The following is a 19,228-nucleotide window of genomic DNA, read 5'->3' on the forward strand; positions in this document are numbered from 1 at the left end:
TAACTGCTTGATAACTATCCTAGTTGTTGTATTGGTGATTTTTAATTTATTTACCAACATTATTATTTTGCACTTGCGTTTTCTCATACAATAAAAAAGAAAAGAAAGCTTCCCTGGTGGCGCAGTGGTTGAGAGTCCACCTGCCGATGCAGGGGACACGGGTTTGTGCCCCGGTCTGGGAAGATCCCACATGCCGTGGAGCGGCTGGGCCCGTGAGCCATGGCCACTGAGCCTGCGCGTCCGGAGCCTGTGCTTCACAATGGGAGAGGCCACAACAGTGAGAGGCCCGCGTACCGCAAAAAAAAAAAAAAGAAAAGAAAAGAGCTGATTTTAAAAGACCAGTAAGGTAGATAAATCTCTAGCAAGTATGACCAAGAAAAACAGAAAGAAAATAGAAAGCATTAGACAAATTTAACCTCAGGAGATTTTAAAGAATTATATAAGTACTATATATAAAATCTAGATGATATAGATGCTTTTCTAGGATTATATGAAATATCAAAATTTCCCCCCTAAGTGACAAAAATTTTGAATAGTCTTGTTCAGATGTACTTTGCTACTTTGAAAGATAACTGATCTGGATTTTTTTTTTTTAGCTGTTGCATCAAAACAGCAAAGAACAGATTTTGTTTAAAGTGATTGTACACAGAAAAATATGGAAAACTTTCCAAACCCCCCAAAACTGTCATATGTTATAAAGTCCTTAAAACTGTCACAGCTTTTACACGGTTGAGCCTAAGAGATGCTTTTTTTCCTAATATATAAAGAGGTTTTTGTTTTGGTTTTTGTTTGGGGTGCAAGGGGTAGATTACTTGCTTGTGTTATCTTTTCCTTCTCCCTGGGATCAAATGACATCATTATTCCAGATGCTCAAGTTCAAGTTCTTATCACTGGGGATGAGGACCTTTCAGACAAAAACCAGAAAAAGGAGATCTACAGTAAAAGGGCAGTGACCGAGGCTTCTCGATCTGAAGAAAAAGAATCCTTGCAGAAAGACATTATAGGTAGTGGAACTGAATCATCTGCCTATTGTTTTATTCTGACCTTCTAAAATGAATATAAATAGAAAAATATTATATATTGCTCTCTTCAACCCTCCATCTTGTTCATATGTGAAATAGGATGTTAGCTGAAACTTTTGGTGTACACTGGCAGGTAAAACTAACATTTTTAAAGCTCCTTGAGATATTTTTGGAGAACTTTATGAATATTATACACAAATTAATCACATTGCCAGAAATTCACATAATGGACTTTTAAAAACTCTACTGATAAAAACATTTGTTGCCATGAGATGCTAATTCTCTAATAAAATTGTTTTATATAGGCCTTTGTTCTTCAGGAATTTAGCTTGTTTACTTCCTAACTACCTACCCAGTTAATTTACTTTGGTAGGACTGTGCTGGTTAAAAATGCCTGTAAAAGTGTGTTTCGTTTAGGATAGTTTCGGCTCTGAGAGATGAAAACAAAACCAAAATGACATTGGCTTAAAGAAGACAGAAAAGAGTATCAGGGCACAAAGCTCTTTCTCTCCTTTTGCTTCAACATTTTAGCCTCCATTCTCATGCTGTAGTTGTCAGACACGTATTCCAGCCAGCCAAAAGGAAAACAAAGGAAAAAGAGGGCTTCCCTGGTGGCGCAGTGGTTGGGAGTCTGCCTGCCAATGCAGGGGACACGGGTTCGTGCCCCGGTCCGGGAGGATCCCACATGCCGTGGAGCGGCTGGGCCCATGAGCCATGGCCGCTGAGCTGGCGCGTCCGGAGCCTGTGCTCCGCAATGGGAGAGGCCACAGCAGTGAGAGGCCCACGTACCACAAAAAAAAAAAAAAAAAAGGAAAAAGAAAAAAGTGTATTTCTTCCTTTAAATACTTCTCGAAAGTTAAATGTACCATTCCCCTTCCATCCTATTGGCCAGACTTATTCACATGGTCACACCAACCTATGTTGCCCGGGAGGCTGGGAAATATAATCTCTATTATGGTATGCCCAGCTAAGTCAGGTTCTATTTTAGAGGAAAAGGAAAATGGATTTCAGAGGACAGCTGGTAGTCTGCCACAAGTATAAATAGAGACATATTTTGGAGTATAATTAGCCACTTCTCTTTTTTGTGTATTGATTCTTTTTCAGAAGTTATATTGTATTCTGGGCAAATATTGTATTTGAAAATTTATGAGCTTTTTTGCTGTTTTTAAACAAATGCTTCAGAAAAAGTTTTGATCATGTTAACCTCCTCATCAAAAAGTTTTCATTGCCCTTGAAAATAAAAACTAGGACTTCGCTGGTGGTGCAGTGGTTAAGAATCCACCTGCCAAAGCAGGGGACACGGGTTCGAGCCCTCCTGTGCTCCGCAGCAAGAGAAGCCACCGCAATGAGAAGCCCGCGCAAAAAAAAAAAAAGAATGAAAACTAAACTTTTTAGCCTAGTCTTTCAGAACAGTAGAATGGGCTCCCAAAGAACTTTTCAAATGCTAATTTTTCTCTCTTTTCCTTACAAATTCTATAATCTAATAAATTATATACTTGCACTGTTTCTTAGATGTTCAGTTGCTTTCCTGATTCCATTTTTTTCATATGTAGTCACCTTTGCCCAAAATGCTTTTCTCTTTCCATCTCTTTTTTTTTTTTTTTTTTTTTGCGGTACGCGGGCCTCTCACTGTTGTGGCCTCTCCCGTTGCGGAGCACAGACTCTAGACGTGCAGGCTCAGCGGCCATGGCTCATGGGCCCAGCCGCTTTGTGGCATGGGGGATCTTCCTGGACCGGGGCACGAACCTGTGTCCCCTGCATTGGCAGACGGACTCTCAACCACTATGCCACCAGGGAAGCCCTCCATCTCAGTTTTTTTTTTGTTTTAAACATCTTTATTGGAGTATAATTGCTTTACAATGGTGTGTTAGTTTCTGCTTTATAACAAAGTGAATCAGCTATACATATACATATATCCCCGTATCTCCTCCCTCTTGTGTCTCCCACCCTCCCTATCCCACCCCTCTAGGTGGTCACAAAGCACTGAGCTGATCTCCCTGTGCCATGTGGCTGCTTCCCACTAGCTATCTGTTTTACATTTGGTAGTGTATATAAGTCCATGCCACCCTCTCACTTCGTCCCAGCTTACCCTTCCCCCTCCCCGTGTCCTCAAGTCTGTTTTCTACGTCTGTGTCTTTATTCCTGTCCTGCATCCATCTCACTGTTTATCCAGCGTAACTATCTTCTCACACTAGTAGATGCTTGAGAGGTATTTTAAAATAATTTTTGTCAGCTTTCTGTCTGAATCTTGATTTTCCTCTCTTAGGTTCCAGTGCTGCTGCTGCTTCAGAGCAGTCAGCTCAACTACAAGACACGAAGATTGTTAGTCTACCAGACACTGAAGCCACTAAACAGAAAGAGGAGATCCACAGTAAGAGGACAGTTCCTAAGGAAGGCTGGCCCGAAGAGAAGAAATCCTTGCAAATAGATATTGCAGGTAATGGGGAGTGGGGTAGGGGGTGTGAGAGAGAGAGAGCATGCACACGCAAACGCCTGTGTCTACGTGTTTCCACTTAATTCTGATGAGACTGTAGTCTCACAATTTAAACAGAGTTCCATTTTTTTATTTTTTGCTTTCTTATGCATATCACTTCAGTGCTTCTCTGTCTGTGTGGATGTACGTATTTATTTGTAAGATAATTGTTACTTCTGGGAAAAGATACTGGCAATTTAGAAACAAAATTACAATTAAATACCCAAGGCTGATAGTGTTAGAAGTGAAGTATCATGTCTCAACACTGAAACAGCGGAAAGCTTAAGGCATTCCAGATGGCTGTGACAAAGACAGAAAGAACCTCAATACAAACTTTTTAAAAATTACAATAAAAAAGACCCAAGATCAAATCTATTTATGTTTACCCATGGCCCCCTTTCTCTAATAACATAAAAGAAAACTGTATAGGACACAAGCCGTTACTACCTAGCTGTCAAACTTTATGTCTTAGAGGAATATAGAACAGTATCCAGATAAGAAAAGAAAGGAGTCAAGAAGCTAATCTGTGGATACTGTATTTTGAAAATAGTCTTCGTGCAGCTGCTAACATCAAGAATGTATTAGATGGATGATTTTCCATAAGGGCACCAAGACTACACAGTAGGAAAAGAATAGTCTCTTCAACAGATGGTGTTGGAAACCTGGATATCCACATGCAAAAGAATTAATTTGGACCATTACCTTTTACCATATACAAAATTAACTCAAAATGGATTAAAGATCCAAACAGAAGAGCTAAAATTATAAAACTCTTAGAAGAAAACATGGGGGAAAAGCTTCATGACATTGGATTTGGCAATGGTTTCTTGGATATGTCACCAAAAGTATAGGCAACAAAAGCAAAAATAAATAAATTATACTATATCAGAATTTAAAACTCTGCTTCAAAGGATACAATCAACAGAGTTAAAAGACAACCTGTGGAATAGGAGAAAATATTTGCAAATCATGATAAGTGATGAATATCCAGATTATATATGGAACTTCTAAAACTCAACAACAAAGAAACCCAATTTAAAAATTGGTAAAAGGCTCGAATAGACAATTCTCCAGGGAGTATATATGAATGGCCGACAAGTATATGAAAAGATGCTTAATATCACTAATCATCAGAGAAATGCAAATCAAAACCACAGTGAGATACTACTGCACACCTATTAGGATGGGTACTATCAAAAGAACAGAAAATAACAGTTGTTGGCAAGGATGCAGAGAAATTGGAACCCTTGTGCACTGTTGGTGGAAATATAAAATGGCACAGCCATTATGGAAAACAGTATGGAGGTTCCTAAAAAATTAAAAATAGAATAACGATATGATACAGCAATCCCACTTCTGGGTGTATATCCAAAGGAATTCAAAGCAGGCTCTCAGAGATATCTGCACACCCATGTTCATTGCAGCATTACTCACAATAATCAAGATATGTCCATCAGCAGATGAATGGATAAATATGTGTGGATAAATGGATAAAAATGTGATATATATACAATAGAATGTTATGCAGCCTTAAAAAAAAGAAAATCCTGTCACATGCTATAACTTAGGTGAATCTCAAGGACCTTGTGCTGAGTGAAATAAGCCAATCACAAAAAGATAAACATGGTATATTCCACCTATAGGAAGTATCTGAAATAGTGAAAATCTTAGAAACAAAGTAGAAAAGTGGCTGCCAACGGCTGGGGAGAGAAAGGAGGGAGAATTAATGTTTGTTGGGTATAGAGTTTCAGTGTTGCAAGACGAAGATGTTCTAGAGATCTGTTGTGCAACAGTGTGAACATACTTAACACTGCTGAACTGTATAATTAAAAATTGGTTAAGATGGTAAATTTAATCTTCTGTGTTTATCACACACAGAAAAGAATGTATAAGATGAAAAAACAACATTGCAACTCTGCAGTGGGTAGTCGAGGAGACATAGCTTGGAAAAGAAAGATGGAAACATAACCTGCAGAAGCATACTCTAGACCAGGCCGCACAGAGGAGGTGAGCGGCGGGCGAGCGAGAGAAACTTCACCTGCAGCTCCCTATCGCTCCCCATTCCTCATGTTACCGCCTGAACCATCCCCCCACCCCCCACCCCCATCTGTGGAAAAATTGTCTTCCATGACACCGGTCCCTGGTGCCAAAAAAGTTGTGGACCGCTGCCCTAGAGGACCCTCAAGGAGAAATGGATAATACAGAACACTAGGGAGCTTGAACACGCATACTTAGCCCATAACAGACCATGGAAATGAAATTTTAAAAGAAAAAGCAGAGTTAGAGAAACATCTGGAAATAATGAGGTTGATGTGTATAAATGTTTGTATGCTTTTTAAAAAAACCTTTCAAATGATCATAGAACACTTTTTTCAACAGCTTTTTTGATATGTAATGCACATATATAATTCTCCCACTTAAAGTATACCATTTAATGATTTTTACCCTATTCACAGATATGTGCAACCATCAACACAGTTGATTTTAGAACATTTTTATCACCTCAGAAAGAAATCCTATACCCCTTAGCTATCACCCCTCTATTTCCTCATCACCCACCTCCCCTCAAGCCGTAAGTCAACCACTGATCTACTTTGTCTCTATTATAAATTTTCCTATTCTAGACCTTAATACAAATGGAATCATTTAATGTGTGGACTTTTGTGACTGGCTTCTTTTAACTCAGCGTGATGTTTTCAGGTTCATCCAAGTTACGGGCTTGTATCATTATTTTATTCCTTCTAATGGCTCAATAATATTTCATCGTATGTATGTATCGCATTTTGTTTATCTGTTTGTTGATGGACATTTGGTTGTTTTCATCTTTTGGCTACTATGAATAATGCTTTTATAAAATAATGATTTTATATTTATAAAATATAAATGCTTTTATGTTCATGTACAGGTTTTTATATGGACAGTATGTTTTCATTTGTCTTGGGTATGTACCCAGGAATGGAATTCCTAGATCATGTGATAACTTTATATTTAATCATTTGAGGAGTTGTCAGACTGTTTTCCAAAGTGGCTGCACCATTTTACATTCCCAGTAGCAATGTATGAGCATTTCAATTTTTCTACAAACTCACCAACACTTATTATCTGACTTTTTCATTGGATCTATTCTAGTGGATGTGAATTTGTATCTCATTTTGATTTTGATTTGCATTTGCCTCATGATTATGATATTGAACATCTTTCTGTGTGCTTATTGGCCAGTTGTGCGTTATCCTTGGAGAAATGTGTATTCAGATCCTGGCCTGGTTTTCATTTGGATTATTTCTCTTTTTTATTGAATTTTAAGAGTTCTATGTATTCTAGATACACATTCTTATCAAAATTTTGATTTTGATATATTCTCCCATTCTGTGAGTTAAAATTGGGAAGTATGAGCCCTCCAACATTATCTTATTTTTCATGATTGTCTTGGCTATTCTGGGTCCTTTACAATTCCATATGCTTGCAAAATTTCTACTAAGAAATAAGCTAGGATTCTGATAGGGATTGTGTTGAATCTGTGATCAGTTTGGTGAGAATTGCTTTCTTAACATGGACTTGGGATGTTTTCCATTTATTTAGATATACTTTAATTTCTTGCAGTAATTTTTTGTAGCTTTCAGAGTAGAAGTTTTTCTCTTATGTTAAATTTACATTAATATTTTAATTTTTTTGAGGCTGTTGTGAACAGAATGGTTTTCTTTTGATTTTGTTTTAGTTTTTGATTTTGTGTTTGGCTGTGCTGCTTGACTTGAGGGACCTTAGTTCCCCAACCAGGGATCTAACTTATGCCCCCTTGCAGTGGAATTGCAGAGTCCTAATCACTGGACCGCCAGAGAATTCCCCCAGAATGGTTTTCTTAATTTCATTTTCAGTTTGTTAATTGCAGGTATATAATAATACAATTGGTTTTTTTAATATTTAACTTTTATCCTGCAACCATGCTGAACTCGTTTATTAGTTGTGAATGGGATTGTTTGCTTAATGTGTCTTTCTTATGTTTCATTGTTAGTATGTAGAAATGCAGCAGATTTCTGTGTATTAATTTCATATCCTGAAACTTTAGCAAATTCATTGATGAGCTCTAGTAGTTTTCTGGTAGCAACTTTAGGATTTTATAGTATCATGTCATCTGTAAAAGCAGACAGCTTACTTCTTCTTTTCCAATTTGGATTCGTTTTATTTCTTTTTCTTCTCTGCTTGCTGTGACTAGGACTTCCAAAACTATGTTGAATAAAAGTGCGAGAGTGGACATCCTTGTCTTGTTCCTGATCTTAGGGGAAATGCTTTCAGCTTTTCACCATTGAGTATAATGTTAGCTGTGGGTTTGTCATATATGGCCTTTATTGTGTTGAGGTATGTTCTCTCTGTGCCCACTTTCTAGAGAGTTTTTATCATAAGTGTGTGTTGAAATTTGTCAAAAGCTTTTTCTGCATCTATCGAGATGATCATATGTTTTTCTTTTAATAAATTTATTTTATTTATTTATTTTTGGCTGTGTTGAAAGCGCAGGCTTTCTCTAGTTGCAACAAGCGGGGGCTACTCTTTGTTGCGGTGTGCGGGCTTCTCGTTGCGGTGGCTTCTCTTTTGTTGCGGAGCACGGGCTCTAGGTGCACAGGTGCACAGGCTTCAGTAGTTGTAGCACGTGGGCTCAGTAGTTGTGGCACACGGGCTTAGTTGCTTCGCGGCATGTGGGATCTTCCTGGACCAGGGCTCGAATTCGTGTTCCCTGCAATGGCAGGTGGATTCTTAACCACTGTGCCACCAGGGAAGCCCGATCATATGGTTTTTATTCTAATGTGGTGTATCACACTGATGGATTTGCAGATATTGAAAAATCCTTGCATCCCTGGGATGAATCCCACGTGATCATGGTGTATGATCCTTTTAATTTATTAGTGGATTTGGTTTGCTAGTATTTTGTTGAGGATTTTTGCATCTATGTTCATCAGTGGTATTGGTCTGTAGTTTTCTTTTTTGTAATATCTTTGTCTGGTTTTGGTATCAGGGTGATGGTGGCCTCCTAGAATGAGTTCAGAAGTGTTCCTTCCTCTGCAAATTTTTGGAATGGTTTCAGAAGGATGGGTGTTAACTCTTCTCAATGTTTGGTAGAATTCACCTGTGAAGCCATTAGGTCCTGGACTTTTCTTTGTTGGGAATTTTTAAATTGCTGATTCAATTTCAGTTCTGGTAATTGGTCTGTTCATATTTTCTGTGTCTTCCTGATTCAGTCTTGGGAGATTGTACCTTTCTAAAAATTCATCAATTCCTTCTAGGTTGTCCATTTTATTGGCGTGTAGTTGCTCATAGTAGTCTCTTATGATCCTTTGTATTTCTGTCATGTCGGTTGTAACTTCTTTTTCATTTCTGATTTTATTGATTGGGGCCCTCTCCCTTTTTTTCTTGATGAGTCTTCCTAAAGGTTTATCAATTTTGTTTATATTTTCAAAGAGCCAGCTTTTAGTTTCATTGATCTTTCCTATTTTTTTTAGTCTCTATTTCATCTATTTCTGCTCTGATATTTATGATTTCTTTCCTTCTACTAACTTTGGTTTTTATTCTTCTTTTTCTACTTGCTTTAGATGTAAGTTTAGGTTGTTAATTTGAGATTTTTCTTGTTTCCTGAGGTAAGCCTGTATCACCATAAACTTCCCTCTTAGAACTGCTTTTTCTGCATCCCATAGGTCTTAGATCATCGTGTTTTTGTTTTCATTTGTCTCTAGGTGGTTTTTGATTTCCTCTTTGATTTCTTCAGTGATCCATTGCTTGTTTAGTAGCATATTGTTTAGCCTCCACGTGTTTGTGGGTTTTGCAGGGTTTTTTTTCTTGTAGTTGATTTCTAGTTCCATAGAGTTGTGGTTGGAAAAGAAGCTTGATATGATTTCAGTTTTCTTAAATTTACCAAGGCTTGTTTTGTGGCCTGACATGTGATCTATCCTGGAGAATATTCCATGTGCACTGGAAAAGAATGTGTATTCTGCTGCTTTTGGGTGGAATGCTCTATAAATATCAGTTAAGTCCCTTTGGTCTAATGTGTTAAGGCCTATGTTTCCTTATTGATTTTCTGTCTGGATGATCTGTCCATTGATATAAGTTGGGTGTTAAAGTCCCTTACTGTTATTGTGCTACTGTTGATTTCTCCTTTTATGTCTGTTAATATTTTGCCTTATGTATTAAGGTGCTCCTATGTTGGGTGCATATATATTTACAGTTGTTATATCTTCTTGGATTGATCCCTTGATCATTCTGTAGTGTCCTTCTTTGTCTCCTGTGACAGTTTTTATTTTAAAGTTGATTTCATCTAATATAAATATTACTACTCTGGCTTTCTTTTGATTTTCATTTGTGTGTACTACCTTTTCCATCCCCTCTCTTTTAGTCTGTATGTGTCTCTAGATCTGTAGTGAGTCTCTTGTAGGCAGCAAATAAACGGGTCTTGTTTTTGTATCCATTCATCCAGTTTGTGTCTTTTGGTTGGAGCATTCAGTCTGTTTGCTGTATACTGTATACTGTCATTTTGTTAATTGTTTTGTATTTGTTTCTGTAGGTCGTCTTTTTCCTCCTTTTGTTATCTTCTCTTGTGATTTGATGACTATCTTCAGTGTTACATTTAGATTCCTTTTTTGTGTACGTGTGTATCTGTTATAGATTTTTGGCTTGTGGTTACCTTGAGGTTATTGTATAGCAGTCTCTCTATATATATATGTGATTCTTCTGAGTTGCTGATGTCTTAATTTCAAATGCATCTTAAATACCCTACATGTGTACTCTCCTTCCCTCATGATTACTGTTTTTTTTTTTTTTTTTTTTTTTTTTTTTTTTGTGCTACGTGGGCCTCTCACTGTTGTGGCCTCTCCCGTTGCGGAGCACAGGCTCTGGACGCACAGGCTCAGCGGCCATGGCTCACGGGCCTAGCCGCTCCACGGTATGTGGGATCTTCCCGGACCAGGGCACGAACCCGTGTCCCCTGCATCGGCAGGCGGACTCTCAAACACTGCGCCACCAGGGAAGCCCGTGATTACTGTTTTTTATGTCATGTTTTATGTCAAATTGTTTTTTGTATCCGTTAACTGCTTATCGTGGATACAGATGATTTTACTACTTTTGTCTTTTAATCTTCCTGCTAGCTTTGTTTGTGAATGATTTCCTACCTTTACTGTATGTTTCCTGGTGAGCTTTTTTGTTCCATAATTTTCTCATATCTTTTGCACCTAGAGAAGTTCCTTTAATATTTGTTGTAAAGCTGGTTTAGTGGTGCTGAATTCTTTTAGCCTTTGCTTGTCTATACAGCTTTTGATTTCTCTGTCAAATCTGAACAAGAGCCTTTCTGAGTAGAGTATTCTTGTATGTAGGTTTTTCCCTTTCATCACTTTAAATATATCATGCCAGTCCCTTCCAACCTGCAGAGTACCTGCTGAAAAGTCAGCTGATAGTCTTATGGGAGTTCCTTTGTATGTTATTTGTTGCTTTCCCCTTGCTGCTTTTAGTATTCTCTGTATCTTTAATTTTTGACATTTTGATTACAGCGTGTCTTGGTGTGTTCCTCTTTGGGTTATCCTGTATGGGATTTTCTGCACTTCTTGGACTTGGATGACTATTTCCTTTCCCAGGTTAGGGCGGTTTTCAGCTATTATCTCTTCAAATATTTTCCTGAGCTCTTTCTTTCAAATATTTTCCCGGGCTCTTTCTCTTTTCTTCTGGGACCCCTGTAATGCAAATATTAGTGATCTTGGTGTTATCTCAGAGATCTTTTAAACTGTCCTCATTTCTTCTTCTTTTTTTTTTTTTTATCTTTTTTCTGTTCAGTGGCAGTGATTTCCACTACTCTGTCTTCCAGCTCACTGATCCATTCTTCTGAATCCTTTAGTCTACTTTGATTCCTTCCACTGTATTTTTCATTTCAGTTATTGTATTCTTCATGTCTGGTTGTTCTTTATATTTTCTAACTCTTTTCTTAAAACTTATAACTTCTCATTCTGTGCATCCATTCTCCTCCTGAGTTCTTTGATCATCTGTATGCTCATTACTCTGAACTATTTCTTGGGTAGATTGCCTATTTCCACTTCACTTAGTTCTTCTGGGATTTTATCTTGTTCCTTCATCTGAAACATATTCCTCTACCATCTCATTTTGTCAGTAAGTTGCTATTTGTATTTTTATGTATGTAGTAGGTAAGTTACATCTCTCAACCTTGGAGAAGTGGCCCTCTGTAGGAGGCATCCTGTGCACTCCAGCAATGCACTCCCCTCTTGTTACCCAAGCTGTGTGCTCTAGGGGTTCACCCTAAGAGGGCTACTTGGGCCTTCTGTTGTGGTGGGCTAACTATGTGGGCAGTCTGGTAGGCCCCTAGTCTGGTTGGTTGCTAGGTCCTGCCTTGTGTGGATGCTGCTGGCTGCTGTTTAGCAGGGCCTGGTCACAGTGTGGCTGGTTGCAGAATCCTAGGGGCCCCGGGGCTAATGCTGGCTCACTGGTGGATGGAGTCAGGGTCCTGAAGACCCTAGGGTTGTTGCCTACCCACTGGTAGTTGAAGCCAGATCCTGGGGTTAGTGCTGGTCTACTGGCAGGCAGAGCTGGCTCCTGGAGTCCAGCTGCAGGGCCCTGGGATCCCAGAGCTCGTTTCAGGTTGTTGTGGGGGTGGTGTCGGTTCCTGACACAGTTGGGTACAGGGTCTGGAGTGTCCTGAAGGTTTCTTTGGCCTGCTAGTGGGCCAGTCCAAGGCCCAGCTGGTCCCAGGGTAGGCTCTGGCCTGCACTGCAGAATCATAGTTTTCTTGCTTTTGGTGCCTGTATCCTGGTGAATGAGACTGGGCTAGAGGCTTGGCCTGGCTTCCTGGTGGGAGAGTCCTGTGCCTTTCTACTGGTGGGTGGTGCTGGGGCTTGGCTGGGCCATGTCTAGGGGTGAGTCCAAAGGCAGCTGTGAGCTTTTTAGTCTTTAGGCAGCCTGTCTGCTAATGGGTGGAGCTGTGTCCTGACCCAGTTAGTTCTTTGGCCTGAGGCGTCCCAGCACTGTTGCCTGCAGGCTGTTGGGTGGGGCCAGGTTTTGGAGCTAATGAGCCAATATGTCATCCACCAACAACAGTATTCCCCAATATGTCTGCCACCAGTGTCTGTGTCCCCAGGGTGAGCCTCAGCCCCCCTCCCCCAATCCCTGACGCTCCAAGAGACTCTCCAAGACCAGCAGGTAGGTCTGGCCCAGGCTCCTATCAAATTACTTCTTTGGCCCTGTGTCCCAGGGTATATGAGATTTCATGTGCACCCTTTAAGAGCGATATCTCTATTTACCCCATGGGGTCCTGTGGGGTTCCTGCAATTAAGCCTTCTGGCCTTCAAAGCCAAATGCTCTGTGGGCTCATCTCAACAGTGCCAGACCCCCAGCCTGGGAGAACCTCTGTAATATATTTACTCTCCAGTTTTCAGGTTACCTACATAGGGGTTATGGGATTTGATTATATCGTGAGTCTGTCCCTACTACCAGTTTTGTTGTGGTTCCTTCTTTATTTCCTTTGGTGTAGGAGATCTTTTCTGGTGGGTTCCAGTTTTTTGTGTGTGTATGTTTTTTTTTAATGGTTGTTCTGCAGATAGTTGTGATTTTGGTGTGCTTGTGAGAGGAGGTGAGCTCAAAGTCTTTTTACTCTGCCATCTTGACCACTTTCCTCTATACCACAGTTTCTTTTTGTTTGTTCTGTTTTAATTTTTATTGGAGTATAGTTGCTTTACAGTGTTGTGCTAGTTTCTACTGTACAGCAAAGTGAATCAGCTATACATATATATATATCCCCTCTTTTATGGATTTCCATCCCATTTAGGTCACCACAGAGCATTGAGTAGAATTCCCTGTGCTATATACAGTAGGTTCTCATTAGTTATCTATTTTATACATAGAATCAATAGTGTATATATGTCAGTCCCAATCTCCCAATTCCTCCCACCCCCCATACCACATTTTCTTTATCTGTTCATCCATCAGTGGACACTTAGGTTGTTTCCATGTCTTGGCTATTTTAAATAGTGCTGCAGTGAACACACATATACGAATATCTCTCCAAGACCAAGCTTTCAATTGTTTTGTGTATAGACCCAGAAGCAGAATTGCTGGATCATATGGTAGTTCCATTTTTAACTCTTTGGGTAACCTCCATACTGATTTCCATAGCAGCAACACCAATTACATTCTCACTAACAGTGCACAGAAAAAGGAACCTTTAGCTCCATATCCTCACTAATGCTTGTTATTTCTTGTCTTTTTTTTTTTTTTTTAACATCTTTATTGGGGTATAATTGCTTTACAATAGTGTGTTAGTTTCTGATTTATAACAAAGTGAATCAGCTATACATATACATGTGCTCCCATGTGTCTTCCCTCTTGCGTCTCCCTCCCTCCCACTCTCCCCCTCCCACCCCTCCAGGCTGTCCCAAAGCCCCGAGCTAATATCCCTGTGCCTTGCGGCTGCTTCCCCCCAGCTATCTACCTTACTACGTTTGTTAGTGTGTATATGTCCATGACTCTCTCTCGCCCTGTCAAAACTCACCCTTCCCCCTCCCCATATCCTCAAGTCCGTTCTCCAGTAGGTCTGCGCCTCTATTCCTGTCTTATCCCTAGGTTCTTCATGACATTTTTTCCCCTTAAATTCCATATATATGTGTTAGCATACGGTATTTGTCTTTGTCTTTCTGACTTACTTCACTCTGTATGACAGACTCTAGGTCTATCCATCTCATTACAAATAACTCAATTTCATTTCTTTTTAAGGCTGAGTAATATTCCATTGTGTATATGTGCCACATCTTCTTTATCCATTCGTCCGATGATGGGCGCTTAGGTTCTTTCCATCTCCGGGCTATTGTAAATAGAGCTGCAATGAACATTTTGGTACATGACTCTTTTTGAATTTTGGTTTTCTCAGGGTATATGCCCAGTAGTGGGATTGCTGGGTTGTATGGTAATTCTATTTGTAGTTTTTTAAGGAACCTCCATACTGTTCTCCATAGTGGCTGAACCAATTCACATTCCCACCAGCAGTGCAAGAGTGTCCCCTTTTCTCCACACCCTCTCCAGCATTTATTGTTTCTAGATTTTTTGATGATGGCCATTCTGACTGGTGTGAGATGATATCTCATTGTAGTTTTGATTTGCATTTCTCTAATGATTAATGATGTTGAGCATTCTTTCATGTGTTTGTTGGCATTCTGTATATCTTCTTTGGAGAAATGTCTGTTTAGGTCTTCTGCCCATTTTTGGATGGGGTTGTTTTTTTGTTATTGAGCTGCATGAGCTGCTTGTAAATTTTGGAGATTAATCCTTTGTCAGTTGCTTCATTTGCAAATGTTTTCTCCCATTCTGAGGGTTGTCTTTTGGTCTTGATTATGGTTTCCTTTGCTGTGCAAAAGCTTTGAAGTTTCATTAGGTCCCATTTGTTTATTTTTGTTTTTATTTCCATTACTCTAGGAGGTGGGTCAGAAAGGATCTTGCTGTGATTTATGTCATAGAGTGTTCTTCCTATGTTTTCCTCTAAGAGTTTGATAGTTTCTGGCCTTACATTTAGGTCTTTAATCCATTTTGAGCTTATTTTTGTGTATGGTGTTAGGGAGTGATCTAATCTCATACTTTTACATGTACCTGTCCAGTTTTCCCAGCACCATTTATTGAAGAGGCTGTCCTTTCTCCACTGTACATTCCTGCCTCCTTTATCAAAGATAAGGTGTCCATATGTGCGTGGGTTTATCTCTGGGCTTTCTATCCTGTTCCACTGATCTATCTTTCTGTTTTTGTGCCAGTACCATACTGTCTTGATTACTGTTGCTTTGTAGTATAGTCTGAAGTCAGGGAGCCTGATTCCTCCAGCTCCTTTTTTCGTTCTCAAGATTGCTTTGGCTATTCGGGGTCTTTTGTGTTTCCATACAAATTGTGAAATTTTTTGTTCTAGTTCTGTGAAAAATGCCAGTGGTAGTTTGATAGGGATTGCATTGAATCTGTAGATTGCTTTGGGTAGTAGAGTCATTTTCACAATGTTGATTCTTCCCATCCAAGAACATGGTATATCTCTCCATCTATTTGTATCATCTTTAATTTCTTTCATCAGTGTCTTATAATTTTCTGCATACAGGTCTTTCGTATCCTTAGGTAGGTTTATTCCTAGATATTTTATTCTTTTTGTTGCAATGGTAAATGGGAGTGTTTTCTTGATTTCACTTTCAGATTTTTCATCATTAGTATATGGGAATGCCAGAGATTTCTGTGCATTAATTTTGTATCCTGCTACTTTACCAAATTCATTGATTAGCTCTAGTAGTTTTCTGGTAGCATCTTTAGGATTCTCTATGTATAGTATCATGTCATCTGCAAACAGTGACAGCTTTACTTCTTCTTTTCCGATGTGGATTCCTTTTATTTCCTTTTCTTCTCTGATTGCTGTGGCTAAAACTTCCAAAACTATGTTGAATAAGAGTGGTGAGAGTGGGCAACCTTGTCTTGTTCCTGATCTTAGTGGAAATGCTTTCAGTTTTTCACCATTGAGGATGATGTTTGCTGTGGGCTTGTCATATATGGCCTTTATTATGTTGAGGAAAGTTCCCTCTATGCCTACTTTCTGGAGGGTTTTTATCATAAATGGGTGTTGAATTTTGTCGAAAGCTTTCTCTGCATCTATTGAGATGATCATATGGTTTTTCTCCTTCAATTTGTTAATATGGTTTATCACATTGATAGATTTGCGTATATTGAAGAATCCTTGCATTCCTGGAATAAACCCCACTTGATCATGGTGTATGATCCTTTTAATGTGCTGTTGGATTCTGTTTGCTAGTATTTTGTTGAGGATTTTTGCATCTATGTTCATCAGTGATATTGGCCTGTAGTTTTCTTTCTTTGTGACATCCTTGTCTGGTTTTGGTATCAAGGTGATGGTGGCCTCGTAGAAGGAATTTGGGAGTGTTCCTCCCTCTGCTATATTTTGGAAGAGTTCGAGAAGGATAGGTGTTAGCTCTTCTCTAAACGTTTGATAGAATTCACCTGTGAAGCCATCTGGTCCTGGGCTTTTGTTTGTTGGAAGGTTTTTAATCACAGTTTCAATTTCAGTGCTTGTGATTGGTCTGTTCATATTTTCTATTTCTTCCTGATTCAGTCTTGGCAGGTTGTGCATTTCTAAGAATTTGTCCATTTCTTCCAGATTGTCCATTTTATTGGCATAGAGTTGCTTGTAGTAATCTCTCATGATTTTTTTTATTTCTGCAGTGTCAGTTGTTATTTCTCCTTTCTCATTTCTAATTCTATTGATTTGAGTCTTCTCCCTTTTTTTCTTGATGAGTCTGGCTAGTGGTTTATCTATTTTGTTTATCTTCTCAAAGAACCAGCTTTCAGTTTTATTGATCTTTGCTATCGTTTCCTTCATTTCTTTTTCATTTATTTCTGATCTGATTTTTATGATTTCTTTCCTTCTGCTAGCTTTGGGGCTTTTTTGTTCTTCTTTCTCTAATTGTTTGAGGTGCAAGGTTAGGTTGTTTATTCGAGATGTTTCCTGCTTCTTAAGGTGAGCTTGTATTGCTATAAACTTCCCCCTTAGAACTGCTTTTGCTGCATCCCATAGGTTTTGGGTCGTTGTGTCTCCATTGTCATTTGTTTCTAGGTATTTTTTTATTTCCTCTTTGATTTCTTCAGTGATCACTTCATTATTAAGTAGTGTATTGTTTAGCCTCCATGTGTTTGTATATTTTACAGATCTTTTCCTGTAATTGATATCTAGTCTCATGGCGTTGTGGTCAGAAAAGATACTTGATACAATTTCAATTTTCTTAAATTTACCAAGGCTTGATTTGTGACCCAAGATATGATCTATCCTGGAGAATGTTCCATGAGCACTTGAGAAAAATGTGTATTCTGTTGTTTTTGGATGGAGTGTCCTATAAATATCAATTAAGTCCATCTTGTTTAATGTATCATTTAAAGCTTGTGTTTCCTTATTTATTTTCATTTTGGATGATCTGTCCATGGGTGAAAGTGGGGTGTTAAAGTCCCCTACTATGAATGTGTTACTGTCAATTTCCCCTTTTATGGCTGTTAGTATTTGCCTTACGTATTGAGGTACTCCTATGTTGGGTGCATAAATATTTACAATTGTTATATCTTCTTCTTGGATCGATCCCTTGATCATTATGTAGTGTCCTTTATCCCTTTTAATAGTCCTTATTTTAAAGTCTATTTTGTCTGATATGAGAATTGCTACTCCAGCTTTCTTTTGGTTTCCATTTGCATGGAATATCTTTTTCCATCCCCTTACTTTCAGTCTGTATGTGTCTCTAGGTCTGAGGTGGGTCTCTTGTAGACAGCATATATAAGGGTCTTGTTTTTGTATCCATTCAGCCAATCTGTGTCTTTTGGTGGGAGCATTTAGTCCATTTACATTTAAGGTAATTATCGATATGTATGTTCCTATTCCCATTTTCTATATTGTTTTGGGTTCGTTATTATAGGTCGTTTCCTTCTTTTGCATTTCTTATCTAGAGAAGTTCCTTTAGCATTTGTTGTAAAGCTGGTTTGGTGGTGCTGAACTCTCTCAGCTTTTGCTTGTCTGTAAAGGTTTTAATTTCTCCATCAAATCTGAATGAGATCCTTGCTGGGTAGAGTAGTCTTGGTTGCAGGTTTTTCTCCTTCATCACTTTCAGTATGTCCTGCCACTCCCTTCTGGCTTGTAGGGTTTCTGCTGAGAGATCAGCTGTTAACCTTATGGGGATTCCCTTGTGTGTTATTAGTTGTTTTTCCCTTGCTGCTTTTAATATGCTTTCTTTGTATTTAATTTTTGATAGTTTGATTAATATGTGTCTTGGCGTATTTCTCCTTGTATTTATCCTGTATGGGACTCTCTGTGCTTCCTGGACTTGATTAACTATTTCCTTTCCCATATTAGGGAAGTTTTCAACTATAATCTCTTCAAATATTTTCTCAGTCCCTTTCTTTTTTTCTTCTTCTTCTGGAACCCCTATAATTCGAATGTTGGTGCGTTTAATGTTGTCCCAGAGCTCTCTGAGACTGTCCTCAGTTCTTTTCATTCTTTTTTCTTTATTCTGCTCTGCAGTAGTTATTTCCACTACTTTATCTTCCAGGTCACTTATCCGTTCTTCTGCCTCAGTTATTCTGCTATTGATCCTATCTAGAGTACTTTTAATTTCAGTTATTGCGTTGTTCATCGTTGCTTGTTTCATCTTTAGTTCTTGTAGGTCCTTGTTAACTGTTTCTTGCATTTTGTCCATTCTACTTCCAAGATTTCGGATCATCCTTACTATCATTATTCTGAATTCTTTTTCAGGTAGATTGCCTCTTTCCTCTTCATTTGTTAGGTCCGGTGGGTTTTTATCTTGCTCCTTCATCTGCTGTGTGTTTTTCTGTCTTCTCATTTTGCTTATCTTACTGTGATTGGGGTCTCCTTTTTGCAGGCTGCACGTTCGTAGTTCCCGTTGTTTTTGATGTCTGTCTCCAGTGGCTAAGGTTGTTTCAGAGGGTTGTGTAGGCTTCCTGGTGGAGGGGACTAGTGCCTGTGTTGTGCTGGATGAGGCTGGATCTTGTCTCTCTAGTGGGCAGGTTCACGTCTGGTGGTGTGTTTTGGGGTGTCTGTGGCCTTGTTATGATTTTCGGCAGCCTCTCTGCTAATGGGTGGGGTTGTGTTCCTGTTTTGCTAGTTGTTTGGCATAGGTTGTCCAGCACTGTGGCTTGCTGGTCGTTGAGTGAAGCTGGGTGCTGGTGTTAA

General features: G+C 39.0%; 1 protein-coding gene across 2 annotated transcripts in view; it reads left to right on the top strand.

Annotated features, from left to right (window-relative positions):
• The window catches only part of ALMS1 (ALMS1 centrosome and basal body associated protein), a 247,530-nt gene that overhangs the window by 174,732 nt on the left and 53,570 nt on the right, over positions 1 to 19,228 (top strand). For both annotated transcript variants that reach the window (XM_032652290.1, XM_032652291.1), the window contains 2 exons: positions 867 to 1,004; positions 3,289 to 3,459. In XM_032652290.1, coding sequence (XP_032508181.1) covers positions 867 to 1,004; positions 3,289 to 3,459 — 309 coding nt within the window. The remainder of the gene's footprint in view (positions 1 to 866; positions 1,005 to 3,288; positions 3,460 to 19,228) is intronic.

The sequence above is a fragment of the Phocoena sinus genome, chromosome 13, assembly GCF_008692025.1.
Source record: "Phocoena sinus isolate mPhoSin1 chromosome 13, mPhoSin1.pri, whole genome shotgun sequence".
In the NCBI taxonomy this organism is placed as follows: domain Eukaryota; kingdom Metazoa; phylum Chordata; class Mammalia; order Artiodactyla; family Phocoenidae; genus Phocoena; species Phocoena sinus.